Source organism: Actinia tenebrosa, unplaced genomic scaffold, assembly GCF_029948245.1.
Source record: "Actinia tenebrosa isolate PJP-AT-01 unplaced genomic scaffold, QUT_ActTen_1.0 PGA_scaffold2__45_contigs__length_23673736, whole genome shotgun sequence".
NCBI classification, from domain to species: Eukaryota; Metazoa; Cnidaria; class Anthozoa; order Actiniaria; family Actiniidae; genus Actinia; species Actinia tenebrosa.
In genome coordinates, this window is record NW_028292579.1 from 17,909,151 (window position 1) to 17,931,751 (window position 22,601).

Below are 22,601 nucleotides of genomic sequence, written 5' to 3' on the forward strand. Positions count from 1 at the left end.
ATCGGGGAATATATTCTCCATAATCACTGAGCCTAAGGCGAATAATTGTTTTAGCATATACCAACTTGTGTACAGAGTAACTTATTTTTATATACAATTATTCAATAAAAACAGACGGTTTGCGTGAGAAATTCACGCAAAACGTTTAGCAAAACTTTAAGCAAAACTTTTAGGTCATACTTCGTTGCCTTTTTAATATTGATAGGAATGGCATTTACTTTCATTTTTTCAATTTCCTCATCGGAAATTGTAGCAAAACGATTGCCGGCAAATGCCATTTTGTTGCCGACTCAACATTCCGAGATTCAGAGGTGAATATCGTACAATATTCACTTCCAATTAACCAATGAGGGCGCGCATTCTTAAGAAGTACACAAAGTGGTATATGCTAAAACACAATATGCATACGCAACTTTCCTTGAATCAATTTTTTCCCTCTCTCTCTCTCTCTCTCTTCTCGGTTCCAGCTCTTGGGTCTATACATGGATTGTTTCAGTCCCGCCTGGTCCTCGACATCATTTTTCTGTACGCCTTTAGCGTAGAATGGGTCACCTTAAATGTACCCAGAGTAATGCAGCGGTGTAACATTAGTCAAATTAGTTTTAAATTTGTTTTAATAATCTGTCTTATATACAGCATCAGATAGGTTCGATACATCAATGAATTAAAACACTTGGTATAATATTTTAAAATTGTATAATTTAAACGATCAGAAATGAAATTCTTACATCTTAATATTATTTTCCTAGATAAATTATGGCTTTGGTTAACAAATTAGCAAACTTTCTTGTCCTTTTTTAACTTTATTAAATGTTAACACTTAAAGAATTTGTAATATCGAGGTTAGAGTACGAAATTAAGTTATCACAAGGCCGGCAGCCATGTTGTTTGACAGTGATAATAAAATCACAGAATGTATCGGTAATTTTGTTTAGAAACGTTTTCTCAAGGATATAAATATTTCATGAAGAGAAAATCTAAAGACACAGGCCGCCATTTTGGATGCGAAAGCGAAAGAAATAAACGATAATTGCTTTGTTCCATGTATCCAACATGGCGGTCTTATGACGTCACAAGCTCGAAAACCAACATGGCCGCCATTTGTTCAAAAATTGAAAGGAAGAGTACAAGAAGCATCGACCTAGAACTGGTAATTATTTTGGTAAATTCTGGTAAATAGGACTAGGGAAATGCATTTTTAAGTTCTGGTAAGCAATCCAGAACTAGGTTTAGAAAATTCTGGTTTTGCCGTTTGCTTTCGACTTTCTTTTGTTCGTCGTTTCTTTTGTTCTAAAGCGAACAGTAAACTACGGGTAAGCTAATTACTGTGTTTCACTTGACGTCATTTCCTGTCTATCGGAATGTTCATCAACTGAATCACAAGTTTTCAATGGAACTTTTCTGGCTGGCAGCACATGGTGGTCAGTGTTTGACCACCATTTGGAACAGATAAGTGAGGTTCAAAGACTCCGCTGCTTCAAACCCATCAATGATTTGAATAAGTGTTTGGGATACATGATAATATAACATATACTTGGTTACTAGATAAATGAATCTGAACTTAAATGCATGCGTTATTTTCAACTTAATTCAAATATTTCTAGATAAAACAAATAATTAAAATGTTCTTAGGCCCAATAGGACGTTTGCATGATGGCGTCATTTGACTACCACTACCAAGATACTTAGCGAATTTTCTTTTTCATTTAAATTTGTATTCCCTCATGAGAATAGTAAGACAATTGGTACTAATTAAATGAACAAAAGAAAGTGTGCAAGGGAGTCTGGTAGTAGAGGTCAATGACGCCATCGTGCAAACGTCCTATTTGCCGAGTGTCAGGATGAGTCACCGCTCGCTCAATCTTCTTCGCTTTCTCATAATTGTCGGAGCGCTTCAACGCTATATGACTGCACATAATTGGACAGAAGCTCGTTAGCCTATCAGAGCATTTCTGACATTTTGAGTCGTCTTTCCAGACCGAGAAAAAGTCGCATTTATATTTTAAAATCTAGCAATATCAATTAAAAGAAGCCTTTCTTTTTCTTTTCCTTCTTCTCTTTAACGATTCCATCCACAGATCTGAGGAATGATAAAAAATATAATCATAACCGTCCCAGAAATAATAGCTACTTCAATCATACTTTTAAGTATCACTTGTCTATTTTCTTCTTATCAAATTACTGGGATTAGACAATTGACAATGAACCTCTTAAGGAAGAGAAGGCGCTCAACTTGAGAAGTAGTAATGTACGGTACTTTAATAGTTAATCGCAGGAAAGAATATGGAATCCGACAGCAGACAATAATCCGATTGGGGAAGTAGACCTTCGCCCCAGTTCAACTGACTGATAGTGACTAAATGTGCCACATTAGTCTAAAAAATAGTAAACACGTGCAAAAATATAGGATATGCTAATGGAGTAACATGTGCAAGTGATATCTGGGCTTTTTTGTAAAATAAACACAGTTTAACATACATGCAGTGTTATTGTGCCGTGCATAAACTTTACTAGCAGTATTAAAAACTAGAAACATTAAATCGGATTGAAGCTTTGTCTCTAATCATATGGTCAATTAAAAAAGTGAAGCCTTATGGCAATTATTCCATAGCCATTCCGAGGTAAAGGAAAAACATGAGCCGAGTTGCCATTGCAGTGCATTGTAGAGCATTCTTAGGGGACATATTTCAAGATGGCATCTATTTCTTCGCCTGAAACAGCCCCACGATGTACTGCAACGCCAACTCGACCCAGTATTTCCTCAACTTTGGAAAGGCCAATACTTCCAGTTTCGAGTTCTCTGTTGCTCAACAATAGCCCCTATTATGTGCAGAATATTCATGTGTTCCAGTGAAAGTCCGTGGAATTCCAAAGTGTATGTGTATTTTTGAAGTTGTGCATTTTGTACGTTACTGTTGGTATTTGTGAATATTTAGACACTGATTCGAGGCTTGCCCTCATTAAATAAGTCTGCAATCAAGGAACACAGCGGTAATTTGGAGCTAGAAACTGGTCTATTATAATCAAAGTCCGTGTCCGATAATGAGAAATTTGAGTCATGTTTTGCCTGAATGAATATATGGCGTAGTGGTAGCGCACTCGGCTCTCACTCCTAGAGCCTCGGGTTCGATTCCTCAGCCTCAGGTTAACGCGTTTGTTGGATCTCATGTTCCTTTGGAACGTTTTTCTTTGTTAAAAACTTTAAATGAATTTTGAGTGGCATTCCGGCAAATTTCGCCTTGATACAGTCCAGAATCGTATACTATATTTATTAAAAAAAGCTTTTGAAATTGGATATATATTTTAGCAAATTTAATTTGTTGTCCGGGCAAATTTTGTCTAGATATGGTTCAGAATCCTTTAATAAAATAAGCTTTTGAACATTTATATTCAATTTAGTTGATTTATTCAAGAAATTAACTGCCATTATTGTATACGAAACGTGCGGAAAATGAATATTTATTAAGATTGCAATGGAATGGCCCCAGCCAACTCGATCGATCAATTAGCCTATGCCAAAACGAGCAAGGGACTGGGTTCAAGTTTGAAAAAACTATAGTCCCTTTCACAGTTCCCTGCGCCATCTTGAAAGGTAGCCGTGCCTTTGCATCGAAGCGACACCGCGAACAGTGAGTTTGCAATGATAGACATGTGTCACTGTATAACTGATGAGGGTGTTAAAAAAGTTCTCTATCGTTGCAACCTCACCGTTCGTGTCGCTTCGATGCATCTTGCCCGAACTACAGCAGATTTTTAAATTTATTTCTATGTTATCTTTCTTGTGTTGGGGTTTGATTTTGAATAATAATTAAATTTAAGAAACTTTGTTCCAGTCCCCTGCTCGTTAAGGTAAATGCTAATATAGTTTCCCATCCAGCCACGTGCCATTTCCTTGAGGGGAAAATCGTTTGAGACAAACCAATAAACACTCAAGGGGATAACACTTGATCTGAGACGGAAAAAAAGTGGATTATAAGTCTACCCGACTTCGTATTGAATATCCACCCATTCACTTTCTAACTATGAAATGTGCTTTACCAAGACATCTTACGTGTGCAAGAGGTGCAAGTGAATGTGATGTTCTTATTGTAGAGAAAATTATTTAAGCATTAATAGGCATGTCATTCGGGTTTAATTCTTACGTTATAACTCTTTTAGGAAAATATTTTAAGTATCTTACGTTTTATTTTAAGGTACACCTAATCAAAATATGGCGACCAATACGAATCACTATGGCTCTGACTAGTGACTGACTAGCCTCCAATACATGTGAAAACGCTTTGATGTTTCCACGTGAACACTAGTCAGTGCAGAACAACAGTTATTCAAAGTGGTCACCATAATTCGATTCGATGTTTACTGAGTTTAGTTTAAGAACGAGTTGCGCCATCTAGCCATCCAGATTGAAATAGCCAGGACTGATCTACGACGAAACAGACGACAATATGACAGCATCTGTGGCTCTAACTTCTAAGGGTCCCGTGACATCACGAAGACAAGCCTTGAAAATTCAACATTTTTTAAATTTTATTTTTTAGATATCGGATAAAGTAACACTTGATACTTTGGTGGCGTAGACATGGTCCGAGAAGTTTACACCTTCAACTTCAGTGTCTGTTTCTTTTTCCAATCTCCTCCCCGGACCCTAGCTTCGTCAATCTATGACTCAACATGACCCAAGATTCTAGATTTGATAACACTGAATAGGATTATTCAAGTGCTTCTCAAGCACAAGTGCGAAAAAATAAGTAAATGAACAAGAATGACACTAAGTATCTCTACAAATCTCCTTACATCATGTAGGTTCAGGAACTCTTAAGCTGTAAATATAAGATTACTATCAGCCTTAGACTTTGCCATCTGTTTCGTTGCAGATTTTGGTTATCTTTCATACACTTGATTACAAATCTTGACGACTACATAGTAGCTCAAAACACTCAAAGCTTACATCTTAATAATAAGTTAAATATACACAAGTACACCCTTGAGTTTTAGTGATCGCAAGGAGTTATCTTACGACTTTAAAGAAACGCATGATAACATCAAGAAAATCCACTTCATAAAATATTCAATAGGTTAACAGGTTTAGGTTAAAGCATGCACTTGCTTTGCTTCTTAAATATCCTTCAGTGCCGACCAAATGGTTTAGTAGCGTGGGCGTAAATTTTTTTTTTTTTTTTTGAGGACTTTTAAAACGGAAAAAATCATTACGCCCGTGATAAGAATGTTTTTTCAGACTGTCTGAGTTTAAAGTTTACTTTTCTTATTTTTAAGTAAGACAGTAGTATTAATATTTTAGTTTTGCTTTTACTCATTTTTAGTTCGTATTACCTCAAGTTATTTGACTTTTAATCCAGGCAAGCAGAAAGCACTCTGCAAGACCTTTTGCGGGGATGATTGATGTCTGTTTGAATAAAGCATTCAGAGTAAGAACAAAGTGCATGGGATGACCAACAATTGGCATGGAAAATAGATGAATGAATGGGAACTAGATGGTGGGAAGGGAAATGAATAATGAAATGAAATATGGATAATGAATGATGGATGGGAAGTGGATAGTGAAATGCGAGGAGTGTGAACTGTTTGAATAAAGCATTCAGAGTAAGAACAGAATGCATGGGACAACCAACAACTGGCATGGAAAATAGATGAATGAATGGATACCGAGTAGGGAAATGAAATTCGGATGATAAAGAAATAGTGAAATACAAGTTGGATGATGATATGTGTGCAATATGGATAATGAAATGGGAACTGGATAATGAAGTCCAATGTGTATAGGACGGAAATAGAAAATGAGAAAAGACGTTAGCAATACAATGTGGATTATGGAAATGATGTGGTTTGTTAGAATTGGGTAAATAGGCAACTTCTTGAACACAAGCCTTACACAGTTTTTGTCTCAAACGACAGACGTACAAGTTACATAAATTATTTATATTACTTCGACGAAAAACATCACTCATTAGACACACGAAGTACCAGACTTCTGACAACATAATACCGATTTGGTAAATTAGTATACCAAGGGCTCTAGAAATGATTTTTCAAAAATACTCTTACTAATATATTTAGGTAACATTTCTGTTTTACTATGAGCTACATGTACCTTAATTTTATACTTTTACTTGGTTTATATACGATTTAAGCTTGTTCAACTAGAATTATATATTAGTCTATGCAGTCAATTCAAAAAACGTTGTCGTCGACCGGCTCAATCCTACGCGACCGGCTCAATCCTACGCGACTGGACCGAAAGGAATATGAGTAAAAATCACTGAAGTGATTAAATATTCGTTCTGAATTAATTGTTCCCGCCAGTAATAAGATAATAATGGCGAGAAACAATCCATCAAATGCATGTCTTTGGGTTTAGGGAAAGAAAAACAAAGTACTTATGATTCAGTTCACAATTTCGAAAATATGAAGGCATTAAAAAAAACGTCTCCTTCAACACTTCCCGCTCGCCTACGAAGGTTTGTGCTGTAAACCAGGCATAACTAGTCAGATAAAATTATGGAGTCAACTCGGCTTCAATGATTGCTACCCAGAGTTCCTTTCGGTCCAGTGGCATAGCATGGCTTGAGTTGGTCGACGACAACATTTTTTGAATTGACTGTATATCTCTTAAGTGTGATATTCGTGGCATGAAAAATGACTACCGCGTCCAAAATGAAAAGCAGTCACGATGTGCTTTTCTTGGCAACAGGCTTTGCAGTAGAAAAATCTGCTTCTTGCAATTAGTTGTGTTTTTGTTAAGCACATTCTATGTGAATGGTTTTATTGATGAGCCATAAAACACATCACGACTTAAAAGATATATTGCAAATTTAAGTCCTCTTAGATTCGTTAAAAAAAATGAAAGGGGAAAAAAAAAATGAAAAGAAAAGAAAAAATGATGCTCATACGTCTGCGGAAAACAGACCTATTTAGCTTAATTGGGCTTTGTAGAGTGCCGTTTCCATTTTGGATCATTTCCTTGTAAAAAAAGGAGCTAATGACACGAGTTCCGAAATGGCAAAAACATTACGCCCAAGCTAGAGGTTTATCACCGTCTGGCATCTTCTACAATTCCAGTGTTCAATATTTACTAGATTAGCAGTTTAGCACAAGTGGATGGCGATGCTGTATGATATAAAGATTTACAAGGAATACAAAGTTTTTTGCTATTAGAATTTATGCACAAAAATTAGACAGTCATATGAATAATTAGTAGATATTTTAGCGACAGGAAAAAGTCTAGAAGTAAGGAAAGACGGCAGAAAGAAAAAAGTTGCGCTACAGCTCTATCAGTTTTTTGGAAACTCCGGCCATCAATCCTGTAGTTATTAAGATAGTTTACTTCACTTACACAACTGTTAGTTTGAAGATGAGATCTTATATGCAACATATACTAAACTATGAAGCGTGAGGTTCAATGTGTCAAGTTAGAAGCAGAGAAACCATTAACTGCCACATACACTTGCACCTGCTGCAAGAATGAAGGGTAAAGTAATGCAACTACTGCACTGAAACTATTAAGTTTAAGTAAAAAGAATTATTAAGATAAGAAAAGCAAGAAGACAAAAGCGGAGATATCACAAGCACCAGAAATTTGTCGGGGTTATGTGATCGATGAAGGAAAAAGAATCAAATAACACCACTTGAAAGATCCAATCAAAGACGTTAAGTGCTAGGGTAAAGTAATAACAATCCTATTGAGGCACTTGTGGCATTAATTCACCAGTACATAATCCCAACACATAAGAATTTGAAAGTAGAATGGGAAAGAAACGCCACAAAACCCTCTCAATTTTATAACTTCTTCAATGAGCAGCGTCGAGTGATGTTTGAATCTGGGGCAAATTATTGTGAAAAGCCTCTACTTTAAAATTGATCCCTTATATTTTACAGGATCAACTAATCACTAAACAGGAATCTGATGCATTTAAAATTAGAGGCCAACGTTGTCAAATTCTGTACAAGTCAATTGAATTTTCCATTTCGCTGGAAATTGAATAAGCCATGACTTGTAGATAGAATGTCTCATTATTATTGGGTTAAATGAAAGTACTCGTGGAATGTAATTATACTAACCCATTCAAACTGCACAACAGCAGACTTCTGTTAGAAAAAAGACTTGACAGTTTATAACAAGTAGTATAGTATTTGATAAAGTGTATTAGTTGGTGCATGGATAGGAATACTGATGATGGTGGAAGTCACCGCCAGCAAAGTCATTCGATGTATAGCGTGGTTAAATATTATAGTAGATTGGGGTGTGGAAGAACAAAGTGAGAATTAAGAATGAAATGTTTACAAAGTTTCAACAATGAATGAAACATGAGAGAGAATAAAGAATGGCGAAAATTGAAATGATGAAATAGTGACCAATTAGAACAAATCGATTAATGAGACAGAAAATGAGAGAAAAATGAGAAAGAAAATGAGAAAGAAAAAGAGAAAGAAAATGAAAAACTAATAATACACATTCTGACAAAAAGATTAAAGAATATAAAAAATATTTGAGAACTCAAGGTACATGTAGTTGAAACTAAATTAATAAAAAACGTTTTCTATGATTTTTGGGGGTTTAATTCAAAAATAATTTTGTAAATCAAATTTAAATTTTAGAGAAATAAGCCTGTAAGAGAACATTAATTAAAGCAAAGAAACGTTACGCAGCTTATGATTTTTAAATTAAATGACATTTTTAGCAGTTATAAATGTGAAAAAATAAATGGACATGTCATAAGATGTCTGGTAAAACACACAAAGAAACCATGAAAAAAAAATGTACAAAGCACAAAAATCACAACCATTACAAATAGAATACTGCACTGGTATTGAAACAATAATGAAGGAATGATAGCAATAATGACCATGTACTGTATATTATATGAATAAATATATATAAATAATATCCATGCAACAATGAAGAATTCATTACAGCAACCGTAGAATGCAATTTGGCATCAAATTAGACAAATATACATGAATATAAACCCGGGATTTTCCAGCAGAGTATTATTTACAAGTGTGGAAGTTAAATTATTTACAAATATGTGTTGTTTTTGAGCACATTTTTGGAACCAAGGAATAAATAAATAAATGCACAAGATAGTTGTACAAATGGCGATTGGAATCTAAACTAACACTTATCTATTGCAAACTGTTTGAATGACAATATTTTTAGTAAATAAATATAATATGAGTAACAAATTTGATTAAATATACACATATTGACATCCATGACAACTTTTTCTTTATCTGCCTGTCCATTTTGTCTTCCTGTCGTTAACTCTAGATACTGCACTGTATATTCCTCAAACATTGCTTTTTGAGTGCCTCCTTCCATAGCCTACGTGTATGCTATAAGCAGATCAATCATGTCATGTCAGTGGAAGGGAATTGGGGTACAATGAATACTGATACCATACACACATAAAACATTATGCGCACACACTGCACCTCACAGATTGCCTTTCAAATATAAAGGTTTTGTCCCGATGACAATCAAACATTTCTTGTTTCATTAGTTTGTATATTGAATTGTTTATTGAAAAGGTAGTTTGATCAAAGTTTTATTGAATCATGAAATAAACTCTGGGCTGATTACAGTCAGGGTGTGGTTAGCTCACATGTGAAAATGGAATTTAGCATGTTGGTTTTTGTGGAGGGAACAAATGCTTCACATGCTTTCATTTGACCCCATTGAGCTGCGCCACTGCTGTACTTACGTTGGTGATAAGTGATGACAAGTTTTTTTGTTCTTTTTACATGACATATAAATTTGACTCACCCCAAAGACAAAGGGTGATTTTTAATTTTTTTTTTTTTTTTGCATGCCTTTGTGCATCCTTTTTTACTTTCAAGCTGTAACCATCATCATATTATCAGCTAGGAGTAAAATAGTCAAAAGTGTTGTAATAAACCTAAAGTGAACACTGACATCCACTGACACCTTGTAAAAACTATGGTGACACTCGCACATCATCAACACCAACAAAATTATTGGCAGTAAGTTGGTCACCATTTTTTAATAGTTTTGTTCAATGTACACATTCCATCAACTTACTGCTTACCTGCTGTATTGACAATCCTGTAAACTACTGTATATATTTAGTACTCTTTCCACCCCATTATCCAATGAGCTACTAACGACCTACCAACAACCTACTTCTAACTGCTTATGTGTTCTATCAACTTAGCGATGACCTGCTAACAATCTATTCAACAGAAAATTTTGTTTTGTGCATGACTCTCAAACCCTCCTGGCAAGCTACTGAAAAGGTATTTTTAAGCTGCCAAAAATCTACCGTTTCAACCAAGAACCACTGACTCTGAAAATACTAAATCATTTACCTCGTATCAATTCTGTGAATTTAACTGTATGATGAATTGGCTCTCTTACAATTTAATTATTAGCCAGCAAAGTCGTTCAGAGATGTAAGTTAGGAGCAGTTATCGAAGTAAAATGTAACAGTTATAATAGCTATTGCCATGCCACGCTTGACAAACTCATGCAACATCAATAAAAAAAAAACATTCATTGCTAACAACAGTATACAAAGACACTTACTTGAGAGACTTGCTAGATGAATCTGATCTTTCTAATACTTTCTTATTTTCGCTTTTTTCTTCAAACTCTTGTTTTTCTTTTTCGAACTTCTTTCTCTTCTCGTCCAGGTCTTTTAGTTGTGCATCCAGTTGTTTTCTCATTTGTTCATGTTTTCTACCCAACTTGATAGAAAGGATAGTTTTGGTTCATTTACTTGAAGTTAGATAATTATTACTTAATATTATTACTTTATTTGCTCAGTTAATTAACACCCATAGGACATCTGTATTGTGGCATTTTTACCATAGCTACCAGAAACAGGGTTCCCAGCCATTTTGGAAATACAAATTCCCTGACTTTTCCCTGACCAAATAACAGCTTTCACTGACCTTGTTGAGCAAATCAAAATTTGTGTTTCCAACAATTTAAATTTTTTAATCTGCAAATAACTTGAGGTTTTCCAATATGGCCGCATGGGCAAGCATGGGCCACGCCTAACTTTTACATAGGCTCCGCTCTTATCCTATTACACAGGATACCCAACGTAGTTAAATTGTCCGGCATAAATGATACTGAATAATTCAATGTTTGTTTCATTATCTGAAAAGATTTATCAGTCTATTTGAAAATTGCAAACAGTATGAGTATCACACGGATACTCATGGTTAACTTTAAACAAAATTCCCTGACTTTTCCCTGACCTTAGGTGAAAATCGCAATTTCTCTAACTAAATAAAGAATTCCCTGATTTTTCCGTGACTTAGGTGAAAATCGCAATTTCTTTGACTAAATAAAGAATTCACTGACTTTTCCCTGACCCCTGGGAACCCTGCAGAATCTTTAAATCGAGCCCTTATGCAACTCATGGTGTCGCCAGAACTAACGAGGTCCAAAATCCACTCATCTCCGTGGCACAGAACTAAATTCAGTAAATTAACAGGAATATGTTCACTGGAGAGAGGGATAATTTTCCTTATCCTTACCTCTTCTTCAGAGTCTTTTAGTTTCTTTTTCTTTTCTTTAACTTTAATTTCAAACACTTGTTCCATTTCTTGTTCCATTTTCTTGAGTTTCTTTTCGTGTTCTTCCCTTTCCATTTCAAGCTGTTCTAGTGGACTTCTAGAAAAGGATGCACTACACAGACACAGACAAAAAAGAAAGTTCATTTTCTACGAAATAATTACTACTGATGGTGGTTTGAATATTTCTTTGGATATTCAAATTTCACTAAGGACAATGGGTACAATGGGCTGTCTGTTTTTACTTAGCCTTGTGGTTATTACAGACAACCTGTATCATCTTTTCATTTATCTGCCTCGGTATATATACTATAAATAACTGTGTTTTTTATACTATTTAGATTTATTTATAAACTATCTATATTGTACATATAAAAAACAAATGCTGTAAATCCTATAACAGAGTGGTACAAATAAAGTTGTTGTTGTTGTTGTACTGAGATCTGCGCTAAACTTTAGGGAATAAAGTAATGGCCAGTTATCAGACTATGTCTAACCAGAATTGGAACTTCTCCAGTCTCATCTTTGCTTTGCTTGTCATTTTGAAACAAGGTACGTATGACTGGCAACTGACTGCCTGTTATTTCAAGCCCTGGTTTTAGCAGGGCTTGAAATAGAAAAAAATTGTAGCCTGCCATAGTATTTTTAGGAGCATGGTAAAAGGAGGACATTCCAGTAGATTTTGTATGCTATTTTATTATTCATTTGGCAGTGCACTGTTTTTTCCACCCGCCAAACCTGAAATTTTTCCTGTTATTTGGCCATTGGCAGGCTGCTATTTGGAACCCTGTTTTTTGAATTTTGTATTTGACACTTCTGTCTAGTGTTCAGTATGTTCTTTAAATTAGTGCGATGAGTGTATGACGTCACAGACTCCAAAAATAATCGTAAAAATATCATACTTTCGTCCTGAATATGGCTAATGTGCTTATTTCACATTACTTGTGACTATAATTTATATTTTGGAGTGTTTGGGTATTTCTTTCTCCCTTTACTGCTGATATTTTGATCATAAACTACAAAGAAATGTATGGAGCAATGTTCGATGTTGAGTGTATGACGTCACAGACTCCAAAAATAATTGTAAAAATATCATACTTTCATCCTGAATATTGAGAAAACACTTCATACAGTGATTATAGGACCTTTAGAGAGTATTCTTAGGAAGTTTCAGCTGAATCCAAGTTTGAGCGATTTTCGTCAGAGTAGCACTTTAAACAAGTCTTTTTAGCCATCAGATAATTACAGTTACTGTACCTAATGCTCCAGTAAATCGAAAACTAGAGGAGAAAACTGAGTATGCCCATACTTTATATGGAATTAATAATTTATTATCTTATCTTATCTTATTTTATTAATAGACGTATAACTCACTTTGATGGATTGGCTGACGGCGAACCCAAGGACATGGAAGCCAATTTTTCACATCGATAGTTTTCATAATGTGTATCGTCTGTCACATCTTTTAAATCTTGCATGTGCGTTCTGGAAATTTTAATGGAAAGAAAAAATAGAATAATAATTATTGGTCGTAAAACTGTCTGCCAGTCTATTTAACTATTTGCCTGCAGCCCAAATGTTTTACTGTATGTGTTCTATAGCGATGAGGAAGAGAGTACTATTTGCCTGCAGCCCAAATGGTTTACTGTATGAGTACAATAGCCATGAGGAAGAGAGATATAATTGTTCTGGAAATTTTAATGGAAAGAAAATAGAATAATAATTATTGGTCGTAAAACTATCTGTCAGTCTATTTAACTATATTCCTGCAGTTCAATAGCCATGAGGAAGAGAGTACTATTTGCCTGCAACCCAAATGGTCTACTGTATGAGTACAATAACCATGAGGAAGAGATTTATTTGCCTGCAGCACAAATGGTTTACTGTATGAGTACAATAGCCATGAGGAAGAGAGTACTATTTGTCTGCAGCCCAAATGGTCTACTGTATGTGTTCAATAGCCATGAGGAACAGTGATATAATTGTTCTGGAAACTTTAATGGAAAGAAAATAGAATAATAATTATTGGTCGTAAAACTATCTGCCAGTCTGTTTAACTATTTGCCTGCAGCCCAAATGGTTTACTGTGTATGAGTACAATAGCCATGAGGAAGAGAGATATAATTGTTTTCGTTCCAACTTACTAGTCGGTCAAATGAATGGATGCTAAAAAAATCAACAATAGGTTGAAATAGCAAGTTATTTGCAATTTTTTGGGTCATCAAAACTGGCACTTTTCGAAAATAGCTAGTAGTCTATCAATAAAAGTGATGACGACAAAACAAGTTGCAAGACTTTGTTGATGCTAATAATATTGACTGATGATAGGTTACTAATAATGATTGGTAGCCATCATAATGTATAAACTAAATCTTGACCTGGTTCATTCACCATTAACTTATTACCTTATTAACATGTTTCGCAGAGCAACAAAATCACAATGGTCTACATTCTCCACTAAAAAAGGTAAAAATAACTGGTTAGTAATTAATAATAATAATAATAATAATAATGATGATGATGATGATGATAATGATTTAAGAAAAACCTACAGAGACACAAGTGTGCATATATCTAATTATAAATGACTGTATTGCTTAATAAATCAAACAGCTTATAACACTTTGTTGAGTGTTACGAAATGCACACACAGGAAGTAACCTAAGCACGAAGATGTGTAAAGAGAACCACAAGCTGCTATACACTCTAAAACTCTTAGAGTGCAGAACAGCTCATGCTTCTCTTCACAATTCTTTTGTGCTTATATCACTTCCATCTATATATACATATTCAAATGAGAGAAACTGTTAACCATTTATGACAGTGTTTTTAAAGCGATTATTTACCTTCTGCCACGCCCCATGGATAGACTCTAGCTCTCACTCTTTTACCATTGACTTCTAGAACTGTATTACTGCCAACAACAGCAAAGGGTATTCTGTCCTGTAAACAGAAATATATATGTAATATATAAATGGTCCATTAAAGTAAGACAGATAAAAAATTAAATTCATAAAATAAATGGGATTCAGCACTAGTTTCACAGCTTGGCTTTCCATTGTCACATCCAATAGTAGCCTGTGTTACATCCGGAATTTTCTTCATATATATGAAGAAAATTCCAGATGTGATGCAGGCTAATCCAATAGTCCCCTTCACAGTTCCTTGCGCCATCTTAAAAGGTAGCCATGCCTTTGCATCGAAGCGAGATGAACGGTGAGCTTACAAGGGTAGAGACATGTGAATAATATTGTCCAAGGTGTTAATAAAAAGACAACAGGACATGCCACTAAAACTTGCTATAATTAAAATAATAATGATGAATACAATCAATGTCCTTGAACCTATGATTTTTAAGTGTCCTTACCCTCATATTTGTAGAATCTTGTTCACTATCATCCTCTCCAGCTAGGTCAGGGAATTCATAGATACCAATGTCATTTTCTTTGATCTCTTGTAGGATCTGAGTAAAATATGACAGGATATAATCCAGATCAGAACACAAAGTTTTTGACTTGCAGCAGCGAAAAACCAAATTTTAGTGTGCAACTCACAGACACAGAGTTTGCATGTTTATGAAAATTGCAGTAATGACCTTAAACATTGATAAGCATTAAGGACAGCAATGCCGAATGATGATTATCAGTCCAAAATGTAATCCTCCTCATCGATCAGTGTCATCATCATCATCCAGGTTTACCAAACTGATATCACTGTCATCATTATCATGTTTGAATGTGATTATCATGATCATGTATCACACATCATTATAAAATAACTGTTATGAATGTCGCCTTCTGATTGGTTTGGAGCGCATGCTTTATGAGAGCACATTGCATGCACACACACTTTCCGTTGCGTCACTCCTATCTATTATTGTAATTTGTATTTTATAAAAGAAATTAAAAACTTGCTTGCTGTTCTGTGTGCAGTCATAAAGCACTTGGAGATTGGCAGAACACTCGAGAAATGTCCAGAAGCACTCCGCTATGTGTCGTGCTTCTCCTAACACTTCTCTCGTGTTCTGCCAACCCCCGCTTTATGACAGCACACAGCACGCGCGTGTTTTCTATTTCTTCATTATCACACACCTGTTTTTTAAATCTTGTACATTCTTCAGTAGTCATAGTATCAGACTTAGCAATGACAGGTACTATATTAACCTGACAACAAAAAACATCATCAAAAATTAGCTACTGCACAATAGGATATCCCCCTCCCCCCTCCACTCCCAGGCCCGTTGGTGACGAAATGCCCCCTCTGCCTTGGGAAAGATGGTAAAAGTCTCAATGCTGGTTCTATTGGCCCTCCCTCAGCTTTGGGGCCATTTTATCCCAAATATCCCTTAGTGAGGAGATATTAATAATTATTAATCTAGTATTTTATATTTCTCATAATGCTCATAATTACCTTTTTATGTAATTTCTTCATAAACTCTATGTCCAGTGGTTTGAGGCAGTGTCCAGTAGGTGCGATAAAATACAGACAACAATGAACTCTGCTATCTGGAAAAGGATGTCTGTTCACCTTACTTTCTTCAGTCAGAAATTCCTCAAATTTATTGTCAATGTACTCAATAATAGGCTTCCAGCTACAAAATTATAACATAATATATTAACATAGCATCATTGTTAAATAATAAAACAACACCTGGGCCATCATGATCCAACATCAGGGCTTATCTTATGGACCTTTATCGCAGCGCATCATGTTTATTCCCAAATAATATCTTAATACCAGATGAACACCATTATAAAACCTTAATTGCCTAATCAATAATCCATTTGTCTAACCACACGTAATCCCATTCTGATATCCTTGAGTGTGAGGCCAAGAGGGGAAATCTACTGTTCTAGTTATTAAGTTAAAATATGCCTTCTGTGTGGTTTAAGGGCCATGTAATTCACACATTGAATTAGAATTTAGGAAGCTGGGTTTTGCACCAACTCCATCTTGTTTCTACACAGGAATGGAGCCAAAATAGTTTTAGCTGGGTCATACCTCGTTTTTGGCTTAATGTTACTAGTCAAAATGACTGCCAAGGCAAACATTTGAATAAAGAAGTTCCAATTCTGGGCAAACATTCTCAGATATGTCCTGCTCTTATTTTTAGCTTTGGGATCAGGATACATTTTACTTTATGCATACATGTATATGATCAGGTGTGCAAAAAAAAAGTTGACATCTAGAATTTGTCACCAGGATTATATCATTTCTGCTTCAAAAATGTGGTGTTAATTTAATTTAAAATTTGTTTGGGACGCATTAGGTCCGGGGAAGGACTCTCTTGAAAAGTGGGTAGGAGGGCTCGACAGACCTTTTAGGGTCGAAAATGAGACCTCGCATACCTTTTAGGGTCTCCGGCTGACTCTTTAGGGTCAGATCTGTTCGTTCTTAAAATTTCAAACATTATACAAGAATATAATGGTTGAAAACACCGGTTGCCATTTTAAATGTGGTCGTGCCTCTTAGGGTCTGAAATCAGCATCTCAGTTAATTTATGCATAATGTATGCCCCCCGGGGCATTGGGTAATTTAGTCACACTAATAAATTTATTGTGTCTTATAGAATGAGGTACTGTATCTTCTTTACCAATAAAACTGAAACTCCTTTATAACTTAAAGTGCTACTATGATGAAAATCGCTCAAACTTAGAATACTCTTTAAAGGTCCAATAATCACTGTATGAAATGTTTTCTCGATATTCAGGACGAAAGTATGATATTTTTACGATTATTTTTTGGAGTCTGTGACGTCATACACTCAACATCAAACATTGCTACATATATTTCTTTGTATATAAATCCTTAATTTATTTTATTCCTATGAAGCCCAAAGGATGGCTAATGTGCTTATTTCACATTACTTGTGACTATAATTTATATTTTGGAGTGTTTGGGTATTTCTTTCTCCCTTTACTACTGATATTTTGATCATAAACTACAAAGAAATGTATGGAGCAATGTTCGATGTTGAGTGTATGACGTCACAGACTCCAAAAATAATCGTAAAAATATCATACTTTCGTCCTGAATATCGAGAAAACACTTCATACAGTGATTATACCTTTAAAGAGTATTCTTAGGAAGTTTCAGCTGAATCCAAGTTTGAGCGATTTTCGTCATAGTAGCACTTTAATTATTTACAGGTAACTCCTTACCAGTCACTATTGTTTACTGCATCTCCAAATCCTGGAGTATCAACCACTGTCAGTCTTAAACGAACACTTCCTTCCTTTAGCTCAACAGTGCAGGGCTTCACCTTTTAAATTATGAAAAATTCAAACATCAACAGCTGTATACGCATGCAATGTGTAGTTCCAGAAACTATCCATACATGTACCCACCCCACAGAGGAATTTGGAATTTCCGAAGGGTGGGGGGTCAGAGAAAGAACAAAAATTACAGAGTTTGTATTGTAGAAAATTGGAATGTCTGGGGCTGGGAGGGGGGGGGGGGTCTTAAAAATTCCTCCATAGGGGTAGGGGGGGGGGGGTGGCATGGATAATTTTTGTAACTACACAATGATCCTAAAAAAACTCAATTTTTCTCTTTTCGGAGTGTACAAAATCTTGTGCACATGCATAAAGGTATGCAAATACAATAAAACTGACCAAACATGGTGGTTATTTAATCTGTATTTAGAGGATTCACAGCTCAAGCCTACACAGTTTAAAGAGAAGTTGAAACAGATGGAGATCCTGAGGATCAAACCCTGCACCTCTAGCTCTAAAGGCCTCGCACTAACCAATCGAACTATGCCTGCTCTTGAAATCTTGTCCTTAAAACAAAGAAAAATGCAATGTAATAAGCTAGTCAAAATGCTTACCTCAACTGTTTTTGTCATCTTTTCTTTGATACTTGGGTAAGATGATGGAGTGTACAGGTCAGTCAGAAAAAGTGAGTTAAGAAGCGTGGACTTCCCTAGACCAGATTCACCTGAAGAAAAAATATTCTAAATTAAGCATAACTAAAATAAATAAAATTAAATAAAAAAATAAAAGCTATAATAAGACCACAGCAAAAGGGCATGGTTTACAGCGATTTTACTCTGGAACAGGGTCAGGGTTCAGAGGGCTGACTTTAGGTTACCTTATCACGTTAGTCGTATGTTATGCCAGGTCAAAGACTAACTTTACAGCTGTTTATAAAGTTTTGTTTTGATTTGTTGTTTGGCTCGATCGCGTTAATTTCCTTCATTTGAGAGCATTTTCCCCTCTCAATCACGTTCATTTAAGTCGCGTGAATTTAAATTATGTTAATATTTCCAAGCGTTAATTTCCTATAATAAGGTAAATGACTTTCTTTTCCTTTTCAACTTGTTTATCAATCCGTTATCCCATCCTAAAAAACATACGTCCTAGGTTAAAATACAAATATAAGAATATAAATAAATAAAGTTTAAATAAAATACTAATACAGTAAAACCTATCTATATAATAAGATAATAAATGATAATATCAATAAAAACTATATTCTAAAAGAATAATTGCATACACCTATTTGAAAAGACACCTATTTACAAAACTATTCTTAAATCTTACGGCTTTAACTTTAGGTAGTACAAATTCATGATTTCTCTTTCTGAGACTGTGTGTTTTCTTTGGAGGTAAAAGGTCCTTGAGTGAATATTTGGGTGTGTTGATCAAGTCAGTCCACATCTTCAGACCCTGGACCCAGGACCTCAGGACCCAGACAATGGGAGTGACATGCTCAATATACCCAAACTTGCAAGCTCTTTTCTGTAATCTATCAATTTGGTCAAGGTATTTACTATTGAATAAGTAATGTAAATCATGTATAGAGTAGCCATTAGCCTTACATACTCTTAGTATTTATGGTTTTCAACCATTCCCAAGAGAATTAAATAACAAAAGACAAGGCGGCCATGTTGGGGGATATTACAAAAGAATTCATTGACAATTCTTTTAAGTTCCTCCAACATGGCCGCCGTGAAAACCATCAATAAGCTTGAGTACCTCAACATTGTTGAATTACTGTTTACACAATTAGTAATAATCAATTCTTTGAATTAATGAGGACATTTAACAATCTTTAAGCACCCTGCTTGCCACCTCAAGCATACATACGAGGCTTAAGATTAATATAAGATTAATTAAGCCTATCATCATCGGTTTCTCAGAAAAGGATTTAATGAAATATTTAAACACTAAGCTGCAATCTACAATCTTTTTTTATAACTTGTTATAAATCCTGCTACGCATTAATAATACATTGAGTATACTTGTAAACATCTTTCATCCAGCCATGTGCTTGCCATTAAGATAAACTATATACCACTACTATAAAAGCAGCTGTCTGCCATGACTCATGATAAAAGCTTGAACCAAAAATGCCCAAGCTTATCTTGTATATCCAACACAGATTGACAGGAGTGACCAATACTCATTAGTAATACTAGAGAATATAGGGGAAATCTCAAGGGTTTTCTATTTAGTAGGATTAAGATATAAATGATTATGTATATGGTGTATTTTTAATAAGATGAAGCAACAAGTAGAATCTAAGTTGAATTTTGAAGCTGAAACGTTGTACACAATGCCATTGTTGTGGCAGGCACTCCTCTTTACTTGGATTTCAGAACAACAGTAGACTGAAGCCATATTTATTTTGGAGGATATTGAAGCTATGTTACTTAAAGGCACATTATAAATCCTGTTTCACAGATTAAACATAGATAACCTCTAGTTATCAACCAAGATCAGTTAGCAAATAAAAGCTTATCAAAAGAAATGTCTTGGCTTCATGGGCTAATGAAGGAGAGTATCATAAAACATCACGCTCATTTATGAATAAAAACAATGAAAATGTAAAATCGTAAATATTTCACTAGTATTGGCGGGGTTTGGAGCTCAGTTATCAAAATATCTGAAAATCTTGAGTGGATTCCCTTTAGGCTTAAGAGAAAATGCATTAACTCCTAAGAACATATAACACTTCCTTGATAAACTTTCACCATTTGGTTTCCTCAACTGTGTATGAAATTAAATATAATTTAGCTCGTGTCAAAAAACGTGGTTCTCAAGGATGTCGAGATAACCACTTGTTTCTTTGTTGGGGAAATTATTTCCGTTCCCATGAAGGAATTTTAAGTTGAAAAACCGAAATGTCAAGTCAAATTAGATGAATGAATTTTTACTTCCGATTTGTGTGGAGTAACGAATTCCTAATGAAGATTTTGAAATTACTCAACATACGTAATAAGTATTTGTTCAGTTTAGACGTCAAAATTAAAAAAATTTTACCAATATGTATAGTATTTTGAGAATGTTTACCCTTCTGCATTAGAATCAATTCAATTTATAAAAACTTACCAAAACAAATGGGTGTTTTTATAAGACAATGAAGCAAGTACGAGGTTTACACGAAACACTTACCAACAACCATAACGGTGAACTCAAATCCCTTTTTGACGCTTTTGCGAAAAACTTGGTTGGGTAGATTAGCAAATCCAACATAACCTTCCATTCCTTTAGAATTCTGTGAAATAAAAATATTTTTTTGGGAAATCAGAGTCAACAAAGACGAGCTAAAGGAACTAAAGTAGATTTAGATTTGAACTTCGAGGACGTCAGCATAGTCTTACTCACCGCTGTATTCGTGGATTTTCGTGAATAAAAACGTTTCGTAGGAGCCACCGAGAAGCAAAAGAAATGAGAAAGCAATGAATTAGAAACTTTAGGGCTTAGGAAGATAAAACCATGGGAGGGAAGTATTGACAGATGAATCAAAAAATCTGAAGGGAGAGCTTCAAAGAGGCAGCTTTGCGCAATGCTCACGCGAAAACTGCCACAAAATCACAGCAGAAACCATAAACTGATATAATTTCAAGCTAGATGGCTTCATTAGAGAATTATCTAGACTTACACATCCTTAGAACGAAGAATAGTAGCTGTTCTTAGCAATGATCGCCAACAAAACACGCCTTTTAATACTTGGAGTTTATCCGTAACCCTTTTACTCGCCTTTGATATGCGCATGCGTTGCTCCTAGCTTGTCAACCGGAAGTGACTTGATCATCTGTGAACTAGCCAAAAAAACCACCAATATCCTTGTGTTTTAGACAGGAAATTCGTATTTTTTTACCCCTATACGATAAAAAAACTGAAACACTAATTTTTTATTGTGTTTGCTAGTATTAGGCATAGTTGTGGATTGAGTTGTTTTCTAGTTTAGACTAAAAGGGAGTGTCGGCCATTTTCACCTGTTGCTTTGGGTCTTTGTTCGATGTCGTCTCCAGGTGCAGATAGAACTTCGGCGTTTGAATAATTTGATAGGATTTTGTAACAAAAAGCGCGTAAATCTTCAATAGTAAGACACACCCTTCTGACACTACGGTAATACGGCAGCACGGTGTCACAATGTATCAGTTTACAATAAATAACCTCAACATTGTTATTATAGACTTTGCAGTTTTGAACTTAAAAATACCAGTAAAATTTGTCAATGTTATGTTTTTTGTTAACATTTGGCACGTTCATGAAGATCAATATTTTATGCAGTTGACAGAATGTCGATAGAATAGGAATAATGCTGCTTCAACTGACATATACGTCGTATATATGTTTTACTAACTGAAAATTCTAATACCAAAATTGATTGACAGAATTCGCATATGTTTGATATTTTTTCCATTTCTTTTCGTTTGCTTTTTTATTCATTTATTTACTAGTATTTTATTTATTTATTTATTTTTATTTAGGCCAAAATTCTTAGAATCATAACTTTCTTTTTAGCCCAATTTTGTAGCCTTTTTTCTGAATCCCAAAAATAATTTCTGATAATATCTAATAATTTTATACTAGTATAAGGACTACTACCACACTGTTTATTATTGTTATGCAGTTCAGGGTTCGTTTTATACTCTCTTTTTTGTTTTCTTGATCAAACTCTTTGAATACTGTTGAAGCGAGAAAGCCGGCCCCCGAGTGTGCCCCGTCGGAATTCACTTCGTTTCACTTAAAGATTCTCATTACTTTTTTTTTTTTTTTTTTTTTTTTTTTTTTTTTTTTTTTTTACAG

The 22,601-nt window shown here is 34.9% G+C and overlaps 1 protein-coding gene across 3 annotated transcripts; it reads right to left on the reverse strand.

Moving 5' to 3' along the window:
• Positions 1–596: 596 nt before the first annotated feature.
• Positions 597–21,055, reverse strand: LOC116306963 (septin-7). Of its 3 annotated transcripts, none has more exons than XM_089034631.1 (13): positions 20,958–21,055; positions 18,389–18,498; positions 17,721–17,821; positions 15,970–16,150; positions 15,651–15,722; positions 14,927–15,022; positions 14,406–14,502; positions 13,965–14,016; positions 12,934–13,044; positions 11,524–11,674; positions 10,562–10,722; positions 5,332–5,404; positions 597–2,080 (listed from the first exon to the last, which is right to left on the reverse strand). In XM_089034631.1, the coding sequence occupies exons 1-12, from the start codon at positions 21,046–21,048 to the stop codon at positions 5,338–5,340; spliced, it is 1,290 nt and encodes a 429-aa protein (XP_088890757.1). In that variant the 5' UTR covers positions 21,049–21,055; the 3' UTR covers positions 597–2,080; positions 5,332–5,337. The 3 variants fall into 3 exon arrangements, with proteins under 3 accessions (XP_088890757.1, XP_088890756.1, XP_088890758.1); XM_089034630.1 differs by lacking the exon at positions 5,332–5,404 and adding an exon at positions 8,077–8,103; XM_089034632.1 differs by lacking the exon at positions 5,332–5,404.
• Positions 21,056–22,601: the final 1,546 nt, after the last annotated feature.

Excerpts from the sequence above, each read along its gene's own strand:
- LOC116306963 (XM_089034630.1), bottom strand. The coding sequence starts at position 21,048 with ATGGAAGGTTATGTTGGATTTGCTAATCTACCCAACCAAGTTTTTCGC. Across the intron at positions 17,822-18,388 it reads AGATGACAAAAACAGTTGAG|GTGAAGCCCTGCACTGTTGA; the intron begins GTAAGCATTTTG and ends ATAATTTAAAAG. Across the intron at positions 14,017-14,405 it reads TCCATGGGGCGTGGCAGAAG|TGGAGAATGTAGACCATTGT; the intron begins GTAAATAATCGC and ends TACCTTTTTTAG.